Raw genomic sequence first — 19,315 nt, 5'->3', positions numbered from 1 at the left:
TTTGCCCTCCTCTCTTCCTGGAAAATTCTTCCCCCCAAAGATTCGCACGGCTGGTTCCTTCTCTTGTCTTTATGGATGTGCCAACTCAAATGCCTGTTTTTCAAAAAGGTCCTCTCTTCCTGTCCAGCTAAAGCTCATCAGTCATTGTTTATCCTATTATCTTATTTTCTTTATGATACCCATTACTTTCTGAAATTTTCTTATTCATTGGTTCTTGAGCACAGGCTGTTTCCTGACACAGAATGTCAGCTCCATCAAAGCAGACACTGCTTAGTTCTCTATTCCTGCCCAGAAGGCCTGGTACTTCACAAGATTTCAACAAATTTTTTAAATAGAAGAGCTCTCCATGTTCCTTCCTTTGTTGAACAGATTCTATGAAAAAGGGGGGAGGGGCTTTAACTTTCCTAAGAGTCTATATACCACTTTATCTAGTCATTTGTTGCAACTGGTTAGAAGAAAGAGCATACTTTTAAAATTTAGGTTATTTATGCAATGATCTGGTTGAGTCGTGAAAGATCTTTAAAATACAAGACAATTTAGTCATTTCAGAAATATTATTTTCTTTTGACAGCTTTTTGGAAGTTTAAGGCTATTGACAGTACTTCAGGCTATCGTCCTAAAGAAATCAGAAATACTGGGAATAAGTATAACTCTGAGAATTAAACTATACAATCAACACATAAAGTATTTGGGAAAAGATAAGCAGTTATCTGCGAAAGACAGGGTAGATCCCAGGTCAGCCAAACTTGACAGCAACCAGAACAAACTGAGTCACATACGAATGAGGAAGAATTAGGTGTTTTTCAGATGAAAGGTAGTGGTGGTCAGCAATGAAGAGAGAAAAATGTGAGTTGCGATGGGTAATCGTGGCAGCACCCATCCAACCCTGCCTTGCGCCGTGCTGTCCAACACACTAGCCACCAGTCACATGTTGCTATAAAGTATGAACTTAAACTGCTTACATTTAAACTATTGTAAAATTAAATAAAACTTAAAAATCAGCTCTTCAGTTGCACTACCACATGTCAGGTGGTAACAGCCCCACGTGGCTAGTGGTTACCATATTGGACAGTGTAATTATAGACCATTTCTATCATCACAATAAGTTCAATTGGACAGTGTTGAAGAAGCCAGTGTCTCTCGGCCCCAGGCCTCACCTGTACAGGTATATAGAAAGAGAGATAGAGATAGAGCTGTATTTGATTTTAAAATGGAGTCATCCACCCTTGGATGTCACTAGACATTTCAGTCATAAAACTCCCTTGCTCTGGTTCTACACCCTCCACAGTCTTGATTACAATTTAGCTTCTCACTTGGCATGGCTACAGGGAAAGACTGTACTTCTCAGTGGAAATGAATGCCCAGCCTCCTGGGCACTGACAGTTCTCACTCCAAAGATAATGGTTATTCTTTTTCTATACACCAGTCTCTTGCTTTGGCTAATGTGCGTCTCCCCTTGATTTAATGAAGTTCTAGCTAATAAATCGAGTACCTACTGTGTGTCAGATGTAGTAGACAGAGAAGTGACTAAGTCAATATAGATGCGTTCTCGACATTTGACCGTTCTGAAACGACAAAGCTGGCTACCACCCTCTAGACCACGGCAAACTCACTAAGGTAGTGATTCTTAAACACCGCTACCATAAGTTTCTTGGGGAGCTTACTAAAATGCATGTGCCCAGGCCCTACCCTCTAGAATAGCCTTCATTAGAATGATAGAAGAAAAAAATAATCAAAAAGATCAAAAAGTGATAGTACATAAGGATGTTCCCTGTAAGACTTTTATAAGAGCAAAGCATTGGCAATGACCTGTATATACAAAAATTTAGGATATGTTAATCAAATTCTGGTATATCCATATGATGGAATATTATTCCCAATTTTTTAAAAATGTTGCAAAAGGATATTTAATAAAATGGACAAAAGTGCATGATATAAGAGGGATAAGAAAGTGGGTAAGGCAGAAAAGAGTGGTTATTCCTAATATACATTCTCTCCTTCTTATAAAGTAAATGAATCCTTAATTTTTACCTAGGTAAAAATTTACCTTGGCTGCCCCAAATAAAGACTACATTTTCAAGCTCCCATTTGTATAACTAAGTGTGACATGTGACTAAGTTCTGGCCAAGAGAATGTGAGAAGAAATGGTATATGTAATTTTTGAGAATATTATTGAAGAAAATGAGGTAGAAGCCTGACCTTTCCTTTATCTTTCATTTTTCTTGCTTGTTGGATGTGAATGTGATGGTTGGAGCCCTTATATCGGATTATGATCCTGGGCATAAAGGCCACAAATAGCGAAAGAAATAACACAGAAAGAGACAGGGTCCTTAGCACTCTGGTTAGCATGCCAGCTCAGTCTACCTACCTCAGGACTTGTTTGTGAAACAGAAAAAATCGTTTTATCCTGTTTTAGTCATTGTTATTTTTTCTTCTGTTAGTCACACCCAAATGTAACTGTAACTGATACAACAAGTAGCCCAGCTATATATGCCTGCATTGTCCAATATGACAACCACCAGACACATGTGGCTATTAAAACAAAAACAAATGAAAATTAAATTAAATTAAAATTCAGTTCTTCAGTTACTTCGGTCACATTTCAAGTACTCGCTAGACACATGTGACTTGTGTCTGCCTTATAGATAGAGAACACTACCATCTTTACAGAAAGTTCTGTGGGACAGCACTGAAATACACAATGTTATATTATTTTTAAAAAATATGTATGTGTGTATCTGTGTGTGCACAAGTATATAGAGAGAAGAGACTAAAAGACAAGAGAAATAAATGTTAAGAACAGATTTACCTGAAAGATTGGATTACAGACAATTTTGTCTTCTTTATGTTCACCAATACTGTTTAACTATTTTATAATTAACACATTTTAAGCTTTTTACATTTTATTGAGGTCCGATTTATTTACATGCTAAAAAGTTTGCCCATTATAATCATTCAATGATTTTCACTAATTTTATAAAGTTTTGCAACCATCACCAAAATCTAGTTTTAGAACATTTCCTTAACTCCTAAAGTTTCTTTATCGAATCTCAGTCAGTCCTCACTCCTGATCGTAGGCAATTACTCCTATTACTTTTATAATAAGAAAAATATTATTTTAAACATACCAGTTTTGTCAAGATCTATATGTTCAGCACGAGTAGAAATTTGGGACCATATTTCATTCTGGAGCTTTTTCAGGAATTTCTTACTGTAAGATTCCAAGTCTGCATAGGACTTTAGCATGGAAACTGTCTGTTCCGGAGGGTAAGATGCTATTTCTTCTAACTGGGTATTATTGGTCCCTTGGATGCTCATGGCAAACACAGTTACGTCCTCCAGACGAAGTCTCTTTGCAGCCTCACGCACCTCATCGTCTGAGGGTCTGTGAGTGATCAGGACCGCGATCTGAGGTACACCCTGTGCCCTTCTGCTGCCACTTGACTCTAAGAAGCCTTCTCTCCTCAGTTTCTCAATGGCAGCCCCAGCATTGGATTTCCCAGTCTGGATAGAAAGCTTCTGGATTTGCTCCTGAAATGCAAATTGATTTGCGCTGGATTTCAGAAAAGAAATAGTCTGGGCTCTATTGCTGTAACTCATAAGGCCAAGCCGCATGCAGTTGTCCTTCACATCCAGGGAGGTGGTAATATTCTTTAGGAAGCTCTGCAGGTTCCTTAAATTCTGTCTGGTCCCAAGTGACTCATCCACCAGGAACACAAGGTCAGCTAGCGAATCTTTCTGACAGGTCATCGGTAAGGAAACTATGGAGAGAGAAAAAGTATGAGGATTAGTATAAATCACCAGTTCAGAGGGAGAAAGGCACTTTACAGATTTTCAAAAGATATTAGTGAAAATAGAGGTAGTCATGACAAACGAAGCTAGTAGTGTTTTCTTTTAGTAAACAAAAGATAAAAGTTTCAAACAAGAGTTACAAGGTCATGGACTTCCAAGACTTTGCAATGCTCGTGCCTCTACCTGAGGAATGCTTCTTACCAATTTTCCTACCACTACCATCATCTTCATGACCACCATCACCTCCAGTAAGACTACCACCACCACTTTCACCTCCTTCTTCACTACCACCTCCACCTTCACCTCCACCTCCACCTCCACTACCACCTTCACCTCCATCACCACCATCAACAATAACAATCAACCAACCTCCACCACCACCGCCAATACCATTACCAGTACCTCTGCCATTACCACCACCACCACCACTTCCAACACCACAGTGTGACCACCACCACTACCACTCTCAAGCACTGTGATACAGGGATGAGCTAACAGAAATATCTCTGACCTCAGGGAGTTCACATTCTATGGGCAGGACAGATAATTAGATTATATTCTTTCAGACAGTACTAAGTGCTAGCAAGGAAATAAAACAGATGACTGAACTGAGTTACTAGACTGGGCATATAGGGTGGGGACTACCTTTTCTGAGACATTAAGAAGTCATAAACGGCCTTTCCGAGAGGATAACATTTGGGTAGAGATATGAATAAAGAGAAGAATTCAGCTACATGTTGTTCAGAGGGAAGAGGAATTCTGGCAAAAGAACAATAGACAGTGAATAAGCAAGAAGTCCAGAGTGGCGGGAGCCAGGGAGTGAGAGGAGCAATGATGAATGAGATCAGAGGGAGGCAGGGCCCAAATCATATGGGCATCATATGCTTATTTAAATCTTTGAAATGCCTTTCCAGTGGCTGAGGGGAAATAATGAATTCAGGGCTCTCAATTAAGAAACAGTGGCCCTAGTCCAGGAAAGAGATAATTGTTCTTGGACAAGGATAACAGCAGAGAAGACAAAACAACAAAGGTAGTTTTGATGTATGAATTAGAGATAGAACAGAGAGGACTTGATGATAAATTGAATGCAAGTGTTGAAAGTGAAAAAAGGAAGCAGTGAAAACTCCTCCTGTTTTGGCCTGAACAGCCGAGTGGATGTTGGCGGTCGGTGTCTTTTGCTGTGATAGGGAAAATGTGGGAAGAACAAGTGGCAAGAGGAATTCAAAAGTTCCATTTCAGACAATGCTAAGTCTGGGATACTCTTGGAGATACCAGGTAAGCCGCTGGTTCTATGAATCTAGAATCCAGGGGAGAGAACACCATGTGCACATGAAACTCCTACTCCAGGCACAGGTGAAGGAGCCACAGCTGAGGAAAGTGTAGCCAAGAGATAAGCTCAATCTTGCCAAGAACTACCCATTAGAATTGTGAGCTCTGGAAGCCAGATGCCACATCTTACTTATCTCAATCCCGGCAGGATCTGGTGCCTGGTGGGAGCTCAGAAATATTTGTGGAATCAAAAATAATTCTCATAAACCTACATGTACTCTGAACCCACACAGTTGGCAAAACCAAACCCCTAACATGACCTGTTTCGTGTTTATTTGCAAATAGCTATCATTATTAATAACAGTAAACTGTGTGCCAAATGTCAAATAAGCCATCTCACACTTATAATGTAGGCATTATTATCCTCACTTTACAGGTAAGGGAAACATTTCCCATTTCAATGCACAGGTATTCAGCTATAACACCATTTCCACAGTATGATGGACAGGGTAACCTCTGCAGTGATGAATAGTCATTTGGACAGCCACAGTTAAATGAATACTAAACAAGCAAGATGTAGGCGATGTTCAATATGCTCTAGATGTCAAGTTATAACATAGAATGTTATTTAAAACTTAATTTTCTTAGAAGGGACATCTTTTGTATATGTGTTCAAACGAAAACTGAGGCATGCATTCTTTGACCCTAATAACAAAATTCACATACAAGTAGATGTTTGCCACCTCCTCTAAAAGAAGCAGTACATTTGCTCATCACTTCTCTCTCCAGATATCATTTCCCATGTTATTAATGAAAATGCTTACAAGCACCAACCTTCAAATTCTGTCTTCAAGGGAAAGTTATGAAGAAAAAAAGTGGTTTGTCATATTAAAAAAGTCCAATGCCAGCAACAATGATGCTAAAAATAAATCAAATTAAGTTTTTTAGCTTCCACAAAGTATAATATTTCTATAAGTTTTCCTATTGTGTGCAGACATATTTTCCTTGAGACGTAAAATGAAGTTTGAATAGTACAGTCTGTGGTGTGGTGACACAAGCAGCTGCCAGTTCTTGCCCATCAATAAGTCCCAATTCTTTCAACATCTTGGAGAGATTTGGCCTTGTACATTCTTTAATAGAGGTTACTGACTGTAAGTAAAGTGTTCTATTTTTTTCCCTCTGATGTGGCTGTGACGGCTGAAGATCTCATCTGCAGAGATGCACTATTGGTTAGATAATCCAAAACCTCCTGTAGTTTAGCTGATGGAGAAAAGTGAATATTCAGTGGAAGCTGGCTATAAGCTGGGCAGTGTTCCTTTCTTTCTGCTTCCCAGGTGTATGTGTACAGCCTATGTACATCACTGAATATCAAATAATTATTATGAGAAATATATGCACTTATGGCTATTTTCAAAGACCTCAGTGACACACACAGCTGCAGTGACTGCATTTGTGGAAGCTACTGCATAAACGATTCATTTGACTACTCCTTGCGTGAGTCTATATGTTAACACCCCTAATATTATATTGTGATGCTCTCTCTAGGGATTTTTGGAAAATCCACTAAATATGATCATCTCCATCTACTGAAACCCTTTCTCCAAAAGGCTGCTCCTTAGGTCCTTACATACTCACTACAGTGTTTGGGTAGCCTGGACATAGGTGCAATGGTGCACATGGGCGGATACGGCTCCAGTGTGTCCAGTACAAGCAGTCACTCTAGGCAAGATCACCCAGGCATTCCCCCCGCCCCCCCCACCCGTCTACCAAAGGGACCATGGAGCTTGGATGTAATACACCATCCCCATAATTTAGAAAGAGATATCAGCATGCCATTTATCCGTCTTCTGGCTATGATGGAGTCCAGTCCACATCCCTATTACATGAAATTGTCAATAGAAAATGTCATTAAAATCCTGAATCTTGTTGAAATGTGGAACTATATTGCAATGAGAAACTTTGTCATTTAAAATTCTGCAGCGACTTCAGTTTTGGGTCCTCCAACATCAACATCTTTAGGCCTAAATAAAAATTGTCTATTTAGATTGGAAACATCTACAGTCTCCATAACATGAAACTGCCTAAAACTAGACAGTGCCAGATTTTTCAGGGGCTCATATCCTAAGCCGCCAGTTCCTATGACTAGAACTTTATATGTATCGGACAAAAACTGGAGAGATTCAGTGCTCGGTTCAAAACCAGAGCGTGTAAAGGGTCCAGATTGCTCAAAGGACTTCTTTATGTGGTTCCAGTGACCTTCCCCGTCTCCAGTGTCCCCACACCCAACAGCTCCTCACCATCTCCCATATTCTCCCACTGAAGTCCTAAATTATACAAGTCAGGGCACTGAGTCCGTTCCATTTGAGCTGCTTTTAATTGATCTCATTCACACCCAGAAGCTTGTTAGAAATATTTTTAATACTTTTTCGATTCAAAGATCCAGTCTACTATAAGATATACTACTATTTAATATCAAGTCTTCGGGAATTTTTTTTAAAGCACAACTGAAAGACATGTCCTATTAATATAAAAAATGTTACAATGTGAAATAAATGTGTGTTTTAGGAGTAAAAAACATAAGCACAAAATGACTCCATGGCAGGGAGGGGAAACGAGTCAAACTTCTGGCTTTAGCAGATCCTGACACTCATCAGAGAGAGTTCACCTCTCAGGGAAAACAAACAAACACACAAACTGAAGTGGTACAGGGGGAGATAAGCCAACACAGCTTGTAGGGCTCAAGACTACAGCCCCCTGCACTGCACTCGCAGACAACTGACGGTATCCTTTCTCTGCCTGGCCTCATTCTCTACCTAGTGTCACTACCTATTAACTGACAGGCATTTATTGAATATTTACCGTGTGTCTCACACTGTGCTAGGACTGCGAGGGAAAGAGAACAGACATGGACCTTATTTGTTTATCTGTAAGACTTTAATTTAGTCACTCATTAAAAAACAGAATACCAGCCCATTGTCAGACACTGCGTATGCCCAAACAACACAAAGATAAATATAAGTTGCAAATTCTGCCTTCGTGGTACTACCAGTTCATTGGTGGTAGAGACCAACACAGAAACGGGTAAGTATACAGTATGGGAAGTGCTGCTGTCATCAAATGTACACAAGGAACTGGGAGACCCCAAAAGAAATCTGAAAGGAAAGCCATCCAAGAGGATATGACCATAGGGTTGAGACTTAAATGGTGACAGAAGTTATTCAAACTGTAAGAAATCTAAGGGGTGCAAAAGGATTCCTGTCAGAGAAAATGGCACCAGCAAAGGCAGAAGCGTAGAATATGTTGTGTAGAAATTTCAAATACTTCTGCATGGATAATCATGACAGCCAGAATGGGAGTTGGAAGCGATGAGAGCGGAGAGACGCAGATCTGATCGCATGGGGCCTGGGCAACACTCGACCCAAGGCTTCCTTACCTTGTACATCGGGATCCGCGGCTCCTTCCTTATACTGAACCGCATCCTTGATGATCCGCGTCATGTTCTGGGAGAACGCGCTGAGGTCTCTGACGGATCGGAGGCGGAAATGAAACGGAGCCGTGGCCATGGCCTTCAGGTTCTCCTCAGAAGCTTTCTGCAGCCCCACGGAGATGATTCTCACCCCGTCCTTCCGCAGGGCCTTGGCAGCCTCTTCTACCGCATCCTCGGACTCGGCGGAAGCCAGGACCACCAAAATCGGGGGAAACAGTTTCTTGTCTCTCCCGTTGGCGAGTCCAGAGAAATAGGTCCTGTGAGCCTCCTGGAGCGCGTTTCCTATGCGCAGGGAGCCACCCATGAATAAGAAGTTCTTCTTGAGGTGGTTCAACATGGGGTTCCTGCTCTTGAAGGTGTTCAGCTGGAATTCACTATGGAGCTTGTCGCTGTACTGGGCCAGGGCCACGCGGTATTTGTTGGCCTCTATGGGGAGACTGGTGATCATTTTGTTGATAAACGTTTTCACAAAAGGGAAGGACTTCACTCCCAGGTGATCAGAGCTGTCCACCAGAAACACGACATCTGCAAACTCAGGGCCTGGCCCTATTAAAATAAGATGACAACAAACCAAAACAAGGTGATTGTTCAGCCTTTACGTTTCAGACCACAGTACTCATTTGAGACTATGTCCTAGTGTTAAGGGTAATTCAGAACTCCAACCAAAGTGTCTTCTGGCTGTCAGACTGAAGAAACTGTACTTGTTTTTGCTAAAATGTCATACAAGAAGACGTTAGCTAAGTGAGCTAATAAATTTTTCTTTCTCAACTCTATACCAGAGGCAATCGACATTTTTTTCCCCTTTTTTTGGTTGGGGTACCCCAAACTCTGCTATTGCACTAAAGAATAAACAACATGATACCAGAGAGTGCCAAAGTGGTCTGTGGAGTAACAGCAACTTTTAGAAACAGTATTGAGTAAGCACCCGTGTTGGGTTGGAGGCGCAGAAGCAGATCTGAGACAGAGATTTAGGTGAGGTCTTTGGTGAGGGGAAGCAGGACCAAAGCAGGAGCAAAGCAGGATGTCTAACAGTGGCCTGACTGGAGGGGACTCTGGAGTGTCAGCTACACCAGACTGTGCCCTCTGAGACAAAAAGGACTTTTTATTTTTATTTATTTTTTTTTTTTTTTTGGATAGTCCTCTATCATAGTCATAGGCTACAGACCATACTCAGGAATTGAAGGGAAGAGGCAGGATGTTCCAAGCATAACCTCCTGAGTTAGGTGGCTCTGGGAAAGCTGAGAGCAATTCTCCTGAGAAAGTAGGGTGTCAGCTGTTGCAGGCAGTATTCCCAGCATCTGGAGGGAAGGGAAATATCAGCCTGATAAAGTGAGTCTGGGCCAGAGGTGATTGTTCAGCCTTTACCAGCATCGACTTCAGCAGTCATGGTCAGCCACTTCCACTCTCCAAATTAGTGATGTGCTGGTGGATGACTAACAATGGGCTTTATTTCAAAGTAACTCAGAAATTCAGGATACCCTAGGGTAGCAGGAGAGTAGGGAAAAAAAAAATATAGATAGATAGATAGATAGATAGATAGATAGATAGATGCCTTCCCTATTTTCATGTTTGTAAAAGGAAGGCAATGATTTTGCCACAAAAATACAGAGAATTTATTTCCTATGTGGGGTTCCCTTTTTACCTTTTTGCAATTTACTAAGGCTAAGATGCAAACTGACCTACAAACCAAATGGGGCAATTCTATTCATAGAGACAGGAAACATTGGGATGTAAACAAATCAATGAGTAATTCAAGTTTTTCTAGCCAGGTGTACCATAATTCATGACTTTTGCCCCTGGCTTTCTGCCATCTTTGAGAGGTTAAATTAGCTTGATATTGTGTACGTCCAACTACAACAAAGTGCTGCCTGTTTTGATTTTTCAGCAAATAAATAAAGTCCTTGTTTCTCTGTATTTATTAAAATAAAGTTTTGACACATACAAATGTTTATTTTCCTAAATAATAATTAACATAAAATATACCAGTACCTGGGCTCTGATCTGCCAATGTTTCAGTCCAAAGGATTAGGACAAATATAATTAGCAGGATCTTCATTTTGTTAGTGAAGTTCTCTTGATCTTATTCTGTAAGAAACATTATTTACATGAGAAATCTCACTGTATAACAAGAAATAACTACTGGGAAATTTGGATTAGAGAACAATACACTGTAAACAAGTATTTGTCAAGCAATGCCAGATTTCTTTAAAACATTCATCGAGCCTTCAGAGTATTGCTGAAAATAGGTAATGTTAATGTTTGCTGAGCTCTTACCACTGCTCGGATTCTTTTCTCAGTGCTTTACAATTATCATCTAATTTCCTCCTCACGACAGTTTTACAGGAGGGTACAATGACTATAGCCATACGACAGATAAAGAAATCGGCACAGCGTGACTTCATAAGTGTTAGATCCAGGTTCCTAACCCTGACAAGGTGATTGCGGAGCCCAAGCTCTTAACCACTGTGCAATAAGCCTCATACAAAATCTGTGTCCACAGAAAATTTATGCCGTCACTATTCTTTACCCTCTATTTTTATGCCAAAATTGATAATTGTATATGGTCATTTGACTTGGCCCAAAAATATCCAACAGCTATCCCTTGTGGAAACTGTTCCCTTATTTACAGTCAGACGCAGTTTTACACATTAACTTTAGCATTCCTCTCCACACAGCTCACAATCAATTAAAAATCTTCAGGGGAAATTACAATCTTATAGAAATTCCACCAAATCAGAGTTGTTCTTTATAAAAAGACAAACAGATCAAATGACCAATACCCAAAAATATACAGTTAACTTCAATGAGATACTGAAGGTAAAAGATTTTTACTTTCTTCTTTATGGCTGCATAATACTCCATTGTATAAATGTACCACAGTTTCTTAATCTTACCATTTGCAACAACATGGATGGATCTAGAGAACATTATGTTAAGTGAAATAAGTCAGACAGAGAAAGATAAGTACCATATGATCTCACTTATTTGCGGATTCTAAAGAAAAGAATAAGTGAATGAACTAATCAGAAACAGTTTGGGAGACAATGAGGAAAAACTGAGGGTTGCTAGATGGGCGGGAGGGGTGGGGGGTGGGGGGGAGGGTGAGGGGATTGGAGGGCAGTCGGTGACCACAGGATGGCCACGGGCTTGAAAATTAATCTGGGGAACGTAATTTGGTGGTTACCAGAAGGTAAAGGGGTTGGGGGGTGGGGGATGAGGGTGAGGGGGATCAAATGTATAGTGATGGAAGGGGAGCTGACTCTGGGTGGTGAACACACAGTGTGATTTATGGATGATGTGATACAGAATTACACACCTGAAATCTATGTAATTTTACTAACAATTGTCACCCCAATAAATTAAAAATAAATTTAAAAAAAAAAAAAAGATTTTTACTTGTTTTCATTCTAGAGTTGACTTTTCCTGCAATTCTTTTGAAGTTGCTGATCATGCAGGAAGATTGAGACAATCATTGGAAGCTAGATTTGGGAGACCCTATAGCTCATGTAGACTAAATGCTTCTTTTGCTAATGAGGATCCACTAACTAGGCTTCCCAACAGTTAGTGCCTGAATCATGTCAACGATGACTTTCAAATATATACTCATCATAGTCTAATATACCATATATTTCACTTATTCATTACTTTTATTATTGAGATATAATTCACATACTATAAAATTTACCATTTAAAAGTGTATAATTCAATGTATTTTAATATAGTCACAGGATTTGTATCCATCACCACTAATTCCAGAAAGTTTTCATGACTCCAAAAAGAAATCCCATACCAATGAGCAGTTACTTCTCATTCTCCCCTTCCCACAGGCCCTGACAACCACTGATCTATTTTCTTCTCTAGGGATTTGCCTATTCTGGACATTAAGATAAATGGGATAATATAATACATGGCCATTTGTGTTTGGAATCTTTCCTTTAACCTAATATGTTTAACATTTATCCACGTTGTGACATATACCAATACGTCAATCCTTTTTTTATGGCTGAGTAACACTCTAATGTATCAGTAGACACATTTAAAAAATCTATTTGTCAGTTGATGGACATTTGTTTCTACTTTTTAGCTATTATGAGTAATGCTGCTATGAGCATTCATGTACAAGTTTTTTTTTAGACATATGTTTTCATTTCTCTTGAGTAGATACCTAGGAGGAGAATTTCTGGTCTTATGGTAACTTTACGTTTAACATTTTGAGAAACTGTCAAATTGTTTTCCAAAGTGGCTGTATCATTTTACATTCCTACCAGCAATGTATAAAGGTTTCAATTTCTCCCCATGCTCACCAACACTTGTTATTGTCTTTTTATATATATATATATTATATCCATTCTAGTGAGTGTAAATGGGTATCTTACTGTGGTTTTGATTTGCATTTCCCTAATGATGAATAATATTGAGCATCTTTTCATGTACTTATTGGTCATTTGTATATATTCTTTGAAGAAATATCTATTCTAGACACTTAGCAGATATATGATTTGCAAATATATTGCTCTTAATCTGTCCCTTTTCCCCGTCTCTATCTGATTCCCAGTTGTCAAGCCCTAAAGAATCCCCACTGTTTCTCCAGATGACAGGGGGATTGAAGAGGGAAGCCTCCTACAACAAAAAACGTCCAATGCTGTAATCTAGGTCCATCACCCCTAATCCCCCTTCCCAGCCCCACCTCTTATCCAAGCACTTCTACCCCAGGCCTGGCCCTATGGTTATTCTTGGACAGCCACCTTTATTAATTATTTATGGCTCTTGGTTCTTTGATAGTTAAACTTCCCTACATCTCCTGTGGCATCTTGAAATTTGGTAAAGGAAGCCAGTAGCCAGTACTAAATTGCCCAATTGTCAAAAATGAACAGGGGAAAAGTGAAGGAAAGAATGGGACATAGAGATCCCAAGACATCAGAGTGGAGGGAACCAGCACTTAGAAGAGGGTTGAATCACATCTCTAAGGCCCCTTCTAACCCCAAAGTCTCTGATCCCCTGATGCTGCAATGGAAGGTCCTGAAGCCGAGAGTGGCATGAGCAAGCGATACTTTAGGGAAGCTAATTGGCCATTTTGGAGGATATATATCCCAAACCAGACTTAGGGCATAGAGAAACTCACAGCTCAAGTAGCTGCTGGTTGAATCAACCTGCCCATTCTCATACTTTCAAATGCTCAGACTCTCAGAGGCTGACTGGGAATTCAAAGCTAGCAGCATCTCTGAGGGGAGAGTACCCCAAGCCCACTTCAGGGGGAATCAAGAGCCAAACTGCACATCTGGAGACAAGGGTCCACACCCTGCATACTGGGCAGCCACCAGCTGGCCTCGCTATTTTCTGTGAGGGTGTTCAGCACATGTAGACCAGCCACATCGAGATGGGGAACAAAACTTCCCCACCATTGCCAGAAGACAAATAAGAGACTAACAGAATAATGACTAATCATCTCTTTTCTTTTGATTACATTCCTGCATCAAAAATGTTTGTGAAGACAATTCTCACGCATTCTGAATAGCAAACTGCACTTTCTATGGGGGAGTCTGTTTTACAACATAAGGCATGCGTTCTAAAAATGACTTGGTGAAGCAGGAAAACAAAAATGCTTAATTTAGTGAAATGCAAAGGTGCATTGTAAAGTCTGCAACCTTCTGACTGGTTCAGACACTAAAAGAAAACAATGATTATTTAGTAAGTTATAATAATACATCAAAGGCACTGGTATAAGTCTTGAGCCTGCTGGATTGGAAATAAATATGTAAACAGATCATTGGAGGTTTACACTGCTAAATCCTAAATCAAACACAGTACAAATAGCATTCTAAAACCACCAAGCTTAATTTTTCGCTTTCGTTTTTCAGCCAAAGGAGCAAGAGATCCCGAAAGATGGTAAGAAATAAAGGCCAGGTCACCTCCCTGTCTGTACTCCACAGCAGCATGCAGCTTCTGGGGTCATCTTACCACCATGAAGGAGAACCCCAAGATCAAGAGAGACATGTTTGTGATGACATCAACACCTTGATCAGCCTGACCAACCCCTGGACTTTTTTAGGTATCTCATGCAATAAGTCCCATATTATGCTTGAGCTATGTTGATAATTCACACAAAAGAATCCTGTCCAATGTACACTTGTAGACTTTGACAGTGCTTGGGCACCAAACCTGCTGGGAAATCCAAGACTAGGGCCTCTATGATGTCTCCTTCCTACTGCAACTTTCCAGAACCACTTACTGGAGAGCTCTCAAATTCCCAATCACTCTGGAACTGACCAAACACAGAGTTCATGCCCCAAGCATGAACTGTCTTTTCTTACGCACAAATTCAAATCCCAGCAATGCTTCAAGACCTGCCCAGCCTGCTCCCTGACTACTGCAGCTGCGTCCACCTTCCATGTTCCCATGTGCTCCAAACACTCAGTCTACACTACTATTTTTTACCAGCTCGGTCAGATATTTATTTCATTTAGCTGTCTTGTTTATTTCTGTGTACATGTTTGGTCATCCCATCTGTAGTGTAACTTTTAAGAGAATGGACCATGTTTTCTTTTACTTTGGGGTTCTCCTAACACAATACAAGGCAAGTAAATCTTGCTAAATTTATTTAAATGGGTATATACTCTTATATACTCAACTGTGCATACATTAGGGGGTAAATGCACAGTTCACTATATAAGAATATGATCCCAATTTTTTAAAAATGTCAAATGCATTTATTTCTAGGATGTGGAGTTGAGGATATTCTTAGTTCACTCTTAAATTTAAAAGTTATATTTTCCTAAATAAAGCGACACAAAATTGAGGGAGAAAAAAACCCTGAAATATATGATGCAGTTTCCTAGGACAGTGCCAATTCTTGACTTTTGTCCCAGTGTAATGATTAACAGTACCTTATTTCTTCTTAAAATGGTCCTAGGACTTCCAGTTTCCAGTCCAGCATATAAGGAGCTTGGAAGTTAGCACTCTGTCCTGACAGCAAGTAAAAAGGCTGAACAAACTGAAAATCATCAACTCTTCTTAGATCCATCAAAGAAGTGAGGTCAGAGGCAAACCACTGCCCCTAAATTGGAGAGACAGACAGGAAGATACAGAAAATCACAACTTAAAGGAGCAGAAACGCACATGCAGAAACCTCTGTAGTAACCAGTGTCTTTGTTAAGGAAATCTGAGCTATAACTGAAAATTGCTGTAAGCTCAATGTGGACAAATCTGAGTTAAAAAGTCCAGGCGATGGCCCAGTGTTAGGGTGGCACCCATACTTTTGTAAGTTTGACCTCCACTAGCTCTAGCAAGTTCTAACAGTAGAGATCTGAGAAGAATGCCCTTGTGTTTCCAGCAGGGGAAGGGGAAAAGTAACCATTTTGAAATATTCGAAAGAGTTCTATTCTTCTTAACAAAATCAGCCCTCAGTATAAACTATTTAACCAGAGCCTAACCTACTAGGATTTTACTAGAACATAACCAACACGGGGGAAGGGAAATACTCAACTCCAGCCCCCTGTAGCTATCCTGTCCCACCTAAGGAGGTGAAAAAAAAAATTAAAAAAAAAACAAAAACTGAGGAGCACCTATAAAGTTCACAGCCCAGGAGCACAGGCTCAGTGAAAGACTGAGACCTAATCATAGGACTACAGAATGCTGTCCCTCCCTCCACAGCTCACCACCACATCACTAAATACTTATTTACTGCAGTTTGCTTTACCCACTACATCATGTCTGGCTTTTGACAAAAAAAATCATATGGCACGCTAAAAGGCAAAAAACACAGTTTGAAGACACAGATCAAGTATCAGAACTCGACTCAGATATGGAAGGGATGTTGGAATTACCAGATCAGGAATTTAAAATAACAATAATTAGTATGCTAATGATTCTAATGGAAAAAGTAGACAACATGCAAGAACAGATAGATAATGTAAGCAACAAATACAAGAGGTCAAAAATTGTAACAGAAATGAAGAACGCGTTTAATGGGCTCATTAGTAGATTAGATTAGACATGGCTGAGGAAAGAATCTCTGAGCTTGCGGATAAGTCAGTAGAAACTTGCAAAAGTGAAAAGAAAAGAGAAGGAATAGAATATGCAAGAACTGTGGGACAACTACAAAAAATGTAATATATGTATAATGGTATACCAGAAGGGGAAGAAAGAAAAGAACAGAAGAAATATTTGAAACAATAATGACTGAGAATTTCCCCCACATTAATGTCAGATACCAAACCACAGATCCAGGAAGCTCAGAGAACAAGCAGAATAAATGCAAAAAAAAAAAAAAAAATAACCTCCACTAAAACAAAACAAAAATACCATTTATAGAGGATCAAAGATAAGACTTATATATGACTTCTCAATATCTATGCAGGGAAGAAGAGAGTGGAGCAGAATATTTTAATTCAAATGTTGAGAGAGAAAGAAAAAACCCACCAACCTGGAATTCTACTCCCTGTAAAATTATCCTTCAAGGATAAAGTAAAAATAAAGACTTTCTTAAACAAAAATGGAGAGAATTTGTCACTAGTAGGCCTGTCTTGCAAGTAATGTTAAAAGAAATTCTTCAAAGAGAAAAAAAATAATATAGGTCAGAAACTCAGATCTACATAAAGATTAAAGTCTTAATGGTAGCCAGGATTTCTTTTAAAGAGGTGTACTAAGATACACCAGACACAGAAAATGATTGTCATGAAGGAAGAAGTTGTAATTTTGTGCACAGTCCCCTGGAAACAGGAAGCATGGCACACCATACAGGACAACACAGGGAAGAATTGAGGGAAAATGAGCAAGCACAGAGAGAGAAAGAGAGGAATAGTGGAAGGGAGCCTTTATTGTTGTTTCCCTGGGAAGGAAGGAGCAAGGCAAAGTAAGCAAACTAAGCAGACAGAATTGGACAGTTTGAGTAATTTCAGTGGGATTTGGACTGAAGGCGTGATCCTTAGTTGTCTAGCACCTGATCCTGGGACAATTAAGAAACGGTGATAGTGTTTTAGGGTTTAAAAGCTCTGTTAGAAGAGTCATGTGCGGTTATGGACTCAGAATTTATTAGTTTGTATATCAAAGGAGGGCTTGCAGGCAAATTTTTTACTAGCTGTAGGAATTAGCTAATCCTGGGGAGTGGCAGTCCCTTCCTGGTCAGCAAGGCTCCAGTTGTTAGAGCATCAAGAATACAGGAAAAAAAAAAAAATTAAGACAATAGCATCAGAGAAGGAATAAGTGAAATTAAAAACTTTTATTTTTCTTACTCTTAATTGATCTAACAGATAGCATTTTCTTCAAAATAATAACAATGCATTTGGTAATTATAGCTTATATATATGAAAGGATGACAACAATGATACAAGGGACAGGAAGGAGAAATTAGGGATATTTGGTTATTATAAGGTACTTGCAGTACCCATGAAGTGATATAGTGTTATTTGAAAGTGGACTTGGATTAATTGTAAATGTACATTGCAAATTTTAGGGCAATCCCTAAAAACCTTTTTTTTTAAACAAGGATAATTGATATTGAAAGAAAGGAGAGAAATTGGAATCATATACAATTCTCAATTAAAACACCAAAAGACAGAAAAAAAGAAGACAAAAATACTAATAAAGTACAAGAACAACAAATAGAAAACTAATAAATATGAAGATATATTAATCTAACTATATCAATAATCACTTTAAATGTCAGTGGCCTAACTACGTCTATTAAAAGACAGAGAACATCAGAGTGTTTCAAAAAAAGGCTCAACTATACGTTGTTGAAGCCCACTTTGACTACAAAGACATATATATATTAAAAAAAAATTCATAGAAAAAGATACACCATGCTAACACTAATCAAAACAAAATTATAGGGCCGGCCCGATGGCTCAGGCAGTTAGAGCTCCATGCTCCTAACTCCGAAGGCTGCCTATTCGATTCCCACATGGCCCAGTGGGTTCTCAACCACAAGGTTGCCAGTTCAATTCCTCGACTCCCACAAGGGATGGTGGGCAGCACCCCCTGCAACTAAGATTGAACATGGCACCTTGAGTTGAGCTGCCGCTGAGCTCCCAGATGGCTCAGTTGGTTGGAGCGCGTCCTCTCAACCACAAGGTTGCCGGTTCGACTCCCGCAAGGGATGGTGGGCTGTGCCCCCTGCAACTAGCAATGGCAACTAGACCTGGAGCTGAGCTGCATCCTCCACAACTAAGACTGAAAGAACAACAACTTGAAGCTGAACGGCACCCTCCACAACTAAGATGGAAAGGACAACAACTTGACTTGGAAAAAAAAAAAAGTCCTGGAAGTACACACTGTTCCCCAATAAAGTCCTGTTCCCCTTCCCCAATAAAATCTTTTAAAAAAAAAATTATAGTAGCTATAAACAACCAAAGCGCCGTTCGATAGATGATTAGATAAAGAAGTTGTGGTATATATACACAATGGAATATTATTCTGCCATAAGGAAAGATGAAATAGTATCATTTGCAACAACATGGTTGGATCTTGAGATTATTATGATAAGCAAAATAAGTCAGACAGAAAAAGTAGAGAACCATATGATTTCATTGATATGTGGTATATAAAACTGAAAACAACTGAAGAACAAGACAAATGAAGAAACAAAAGCTCATAGACACAGGCAACAGTTTAGTGGTTACCAGAGGGTTAAGGGGGGTGGGGGGTGGTAAATGAGGGTAAAGGGGATCCTATATATGGTGATAGAAAGAGAACTGACTCAGGATGGAGAACACACAATGTGATATATACATGATATATTATAGAATTGTACACCTGAAATCTATGTAA

General features: G+C 39.5%; 1 protein-coding gene and 1 pseudogene across 1 annotated transcript in view; both read right to left on the bottom strand.

Annotated features, from left to right (window-relative positions):
- COL6A5 (collagen type VI alpha 5 chain) overlaps positions 1-19,315 on the bottom strand; it is a 113,834-nt gene that overhangs the window by 81,076 nt on the left and 13,443 nt on the right. Inside the window, 3 exon segments of the mRNA XM_033131493.1 lie at positions 3,129-3,761; positions 8,495-9,094; positions 10,538-10,633. Of these exon segments, the coding sequence (XP_032987384.1) occupies positions 3,129-3,761; positions 8,495-9,094; positions 10,538-10,604 (1,300 nt within the window). The 5' untranslated portion in view covers positions 10,605-10,633.
- Positions 6,043-8,458, bottom strand: LOC117037071 (NEDD8-activating enzyme E1 catalytic subunit-like; annotated as a pseudogene).

This window comes from Rhinolophus ferrumequinum, chromosome 17 (assembly GCF_004115265.2).
Source record: "Rhinolophus ferrumequinum isolate MPI-CBG mRhiFer1 chromosome 17, mRhiFer1_v1.p, whole genome shotgun sequence".
Lineage (NCBI taxonomy): Eukaryota > Metazoa > Chordata > Mammalia > Chiroptera > Rhinolophidae > Rhinolophus > Rhinolophus ferrumequinum.
The sequence above is the reverse complement of the archived record's forward strand: the minus strand, read 5'-3'. Positions and strand labels throughout refer to the sequence as shown.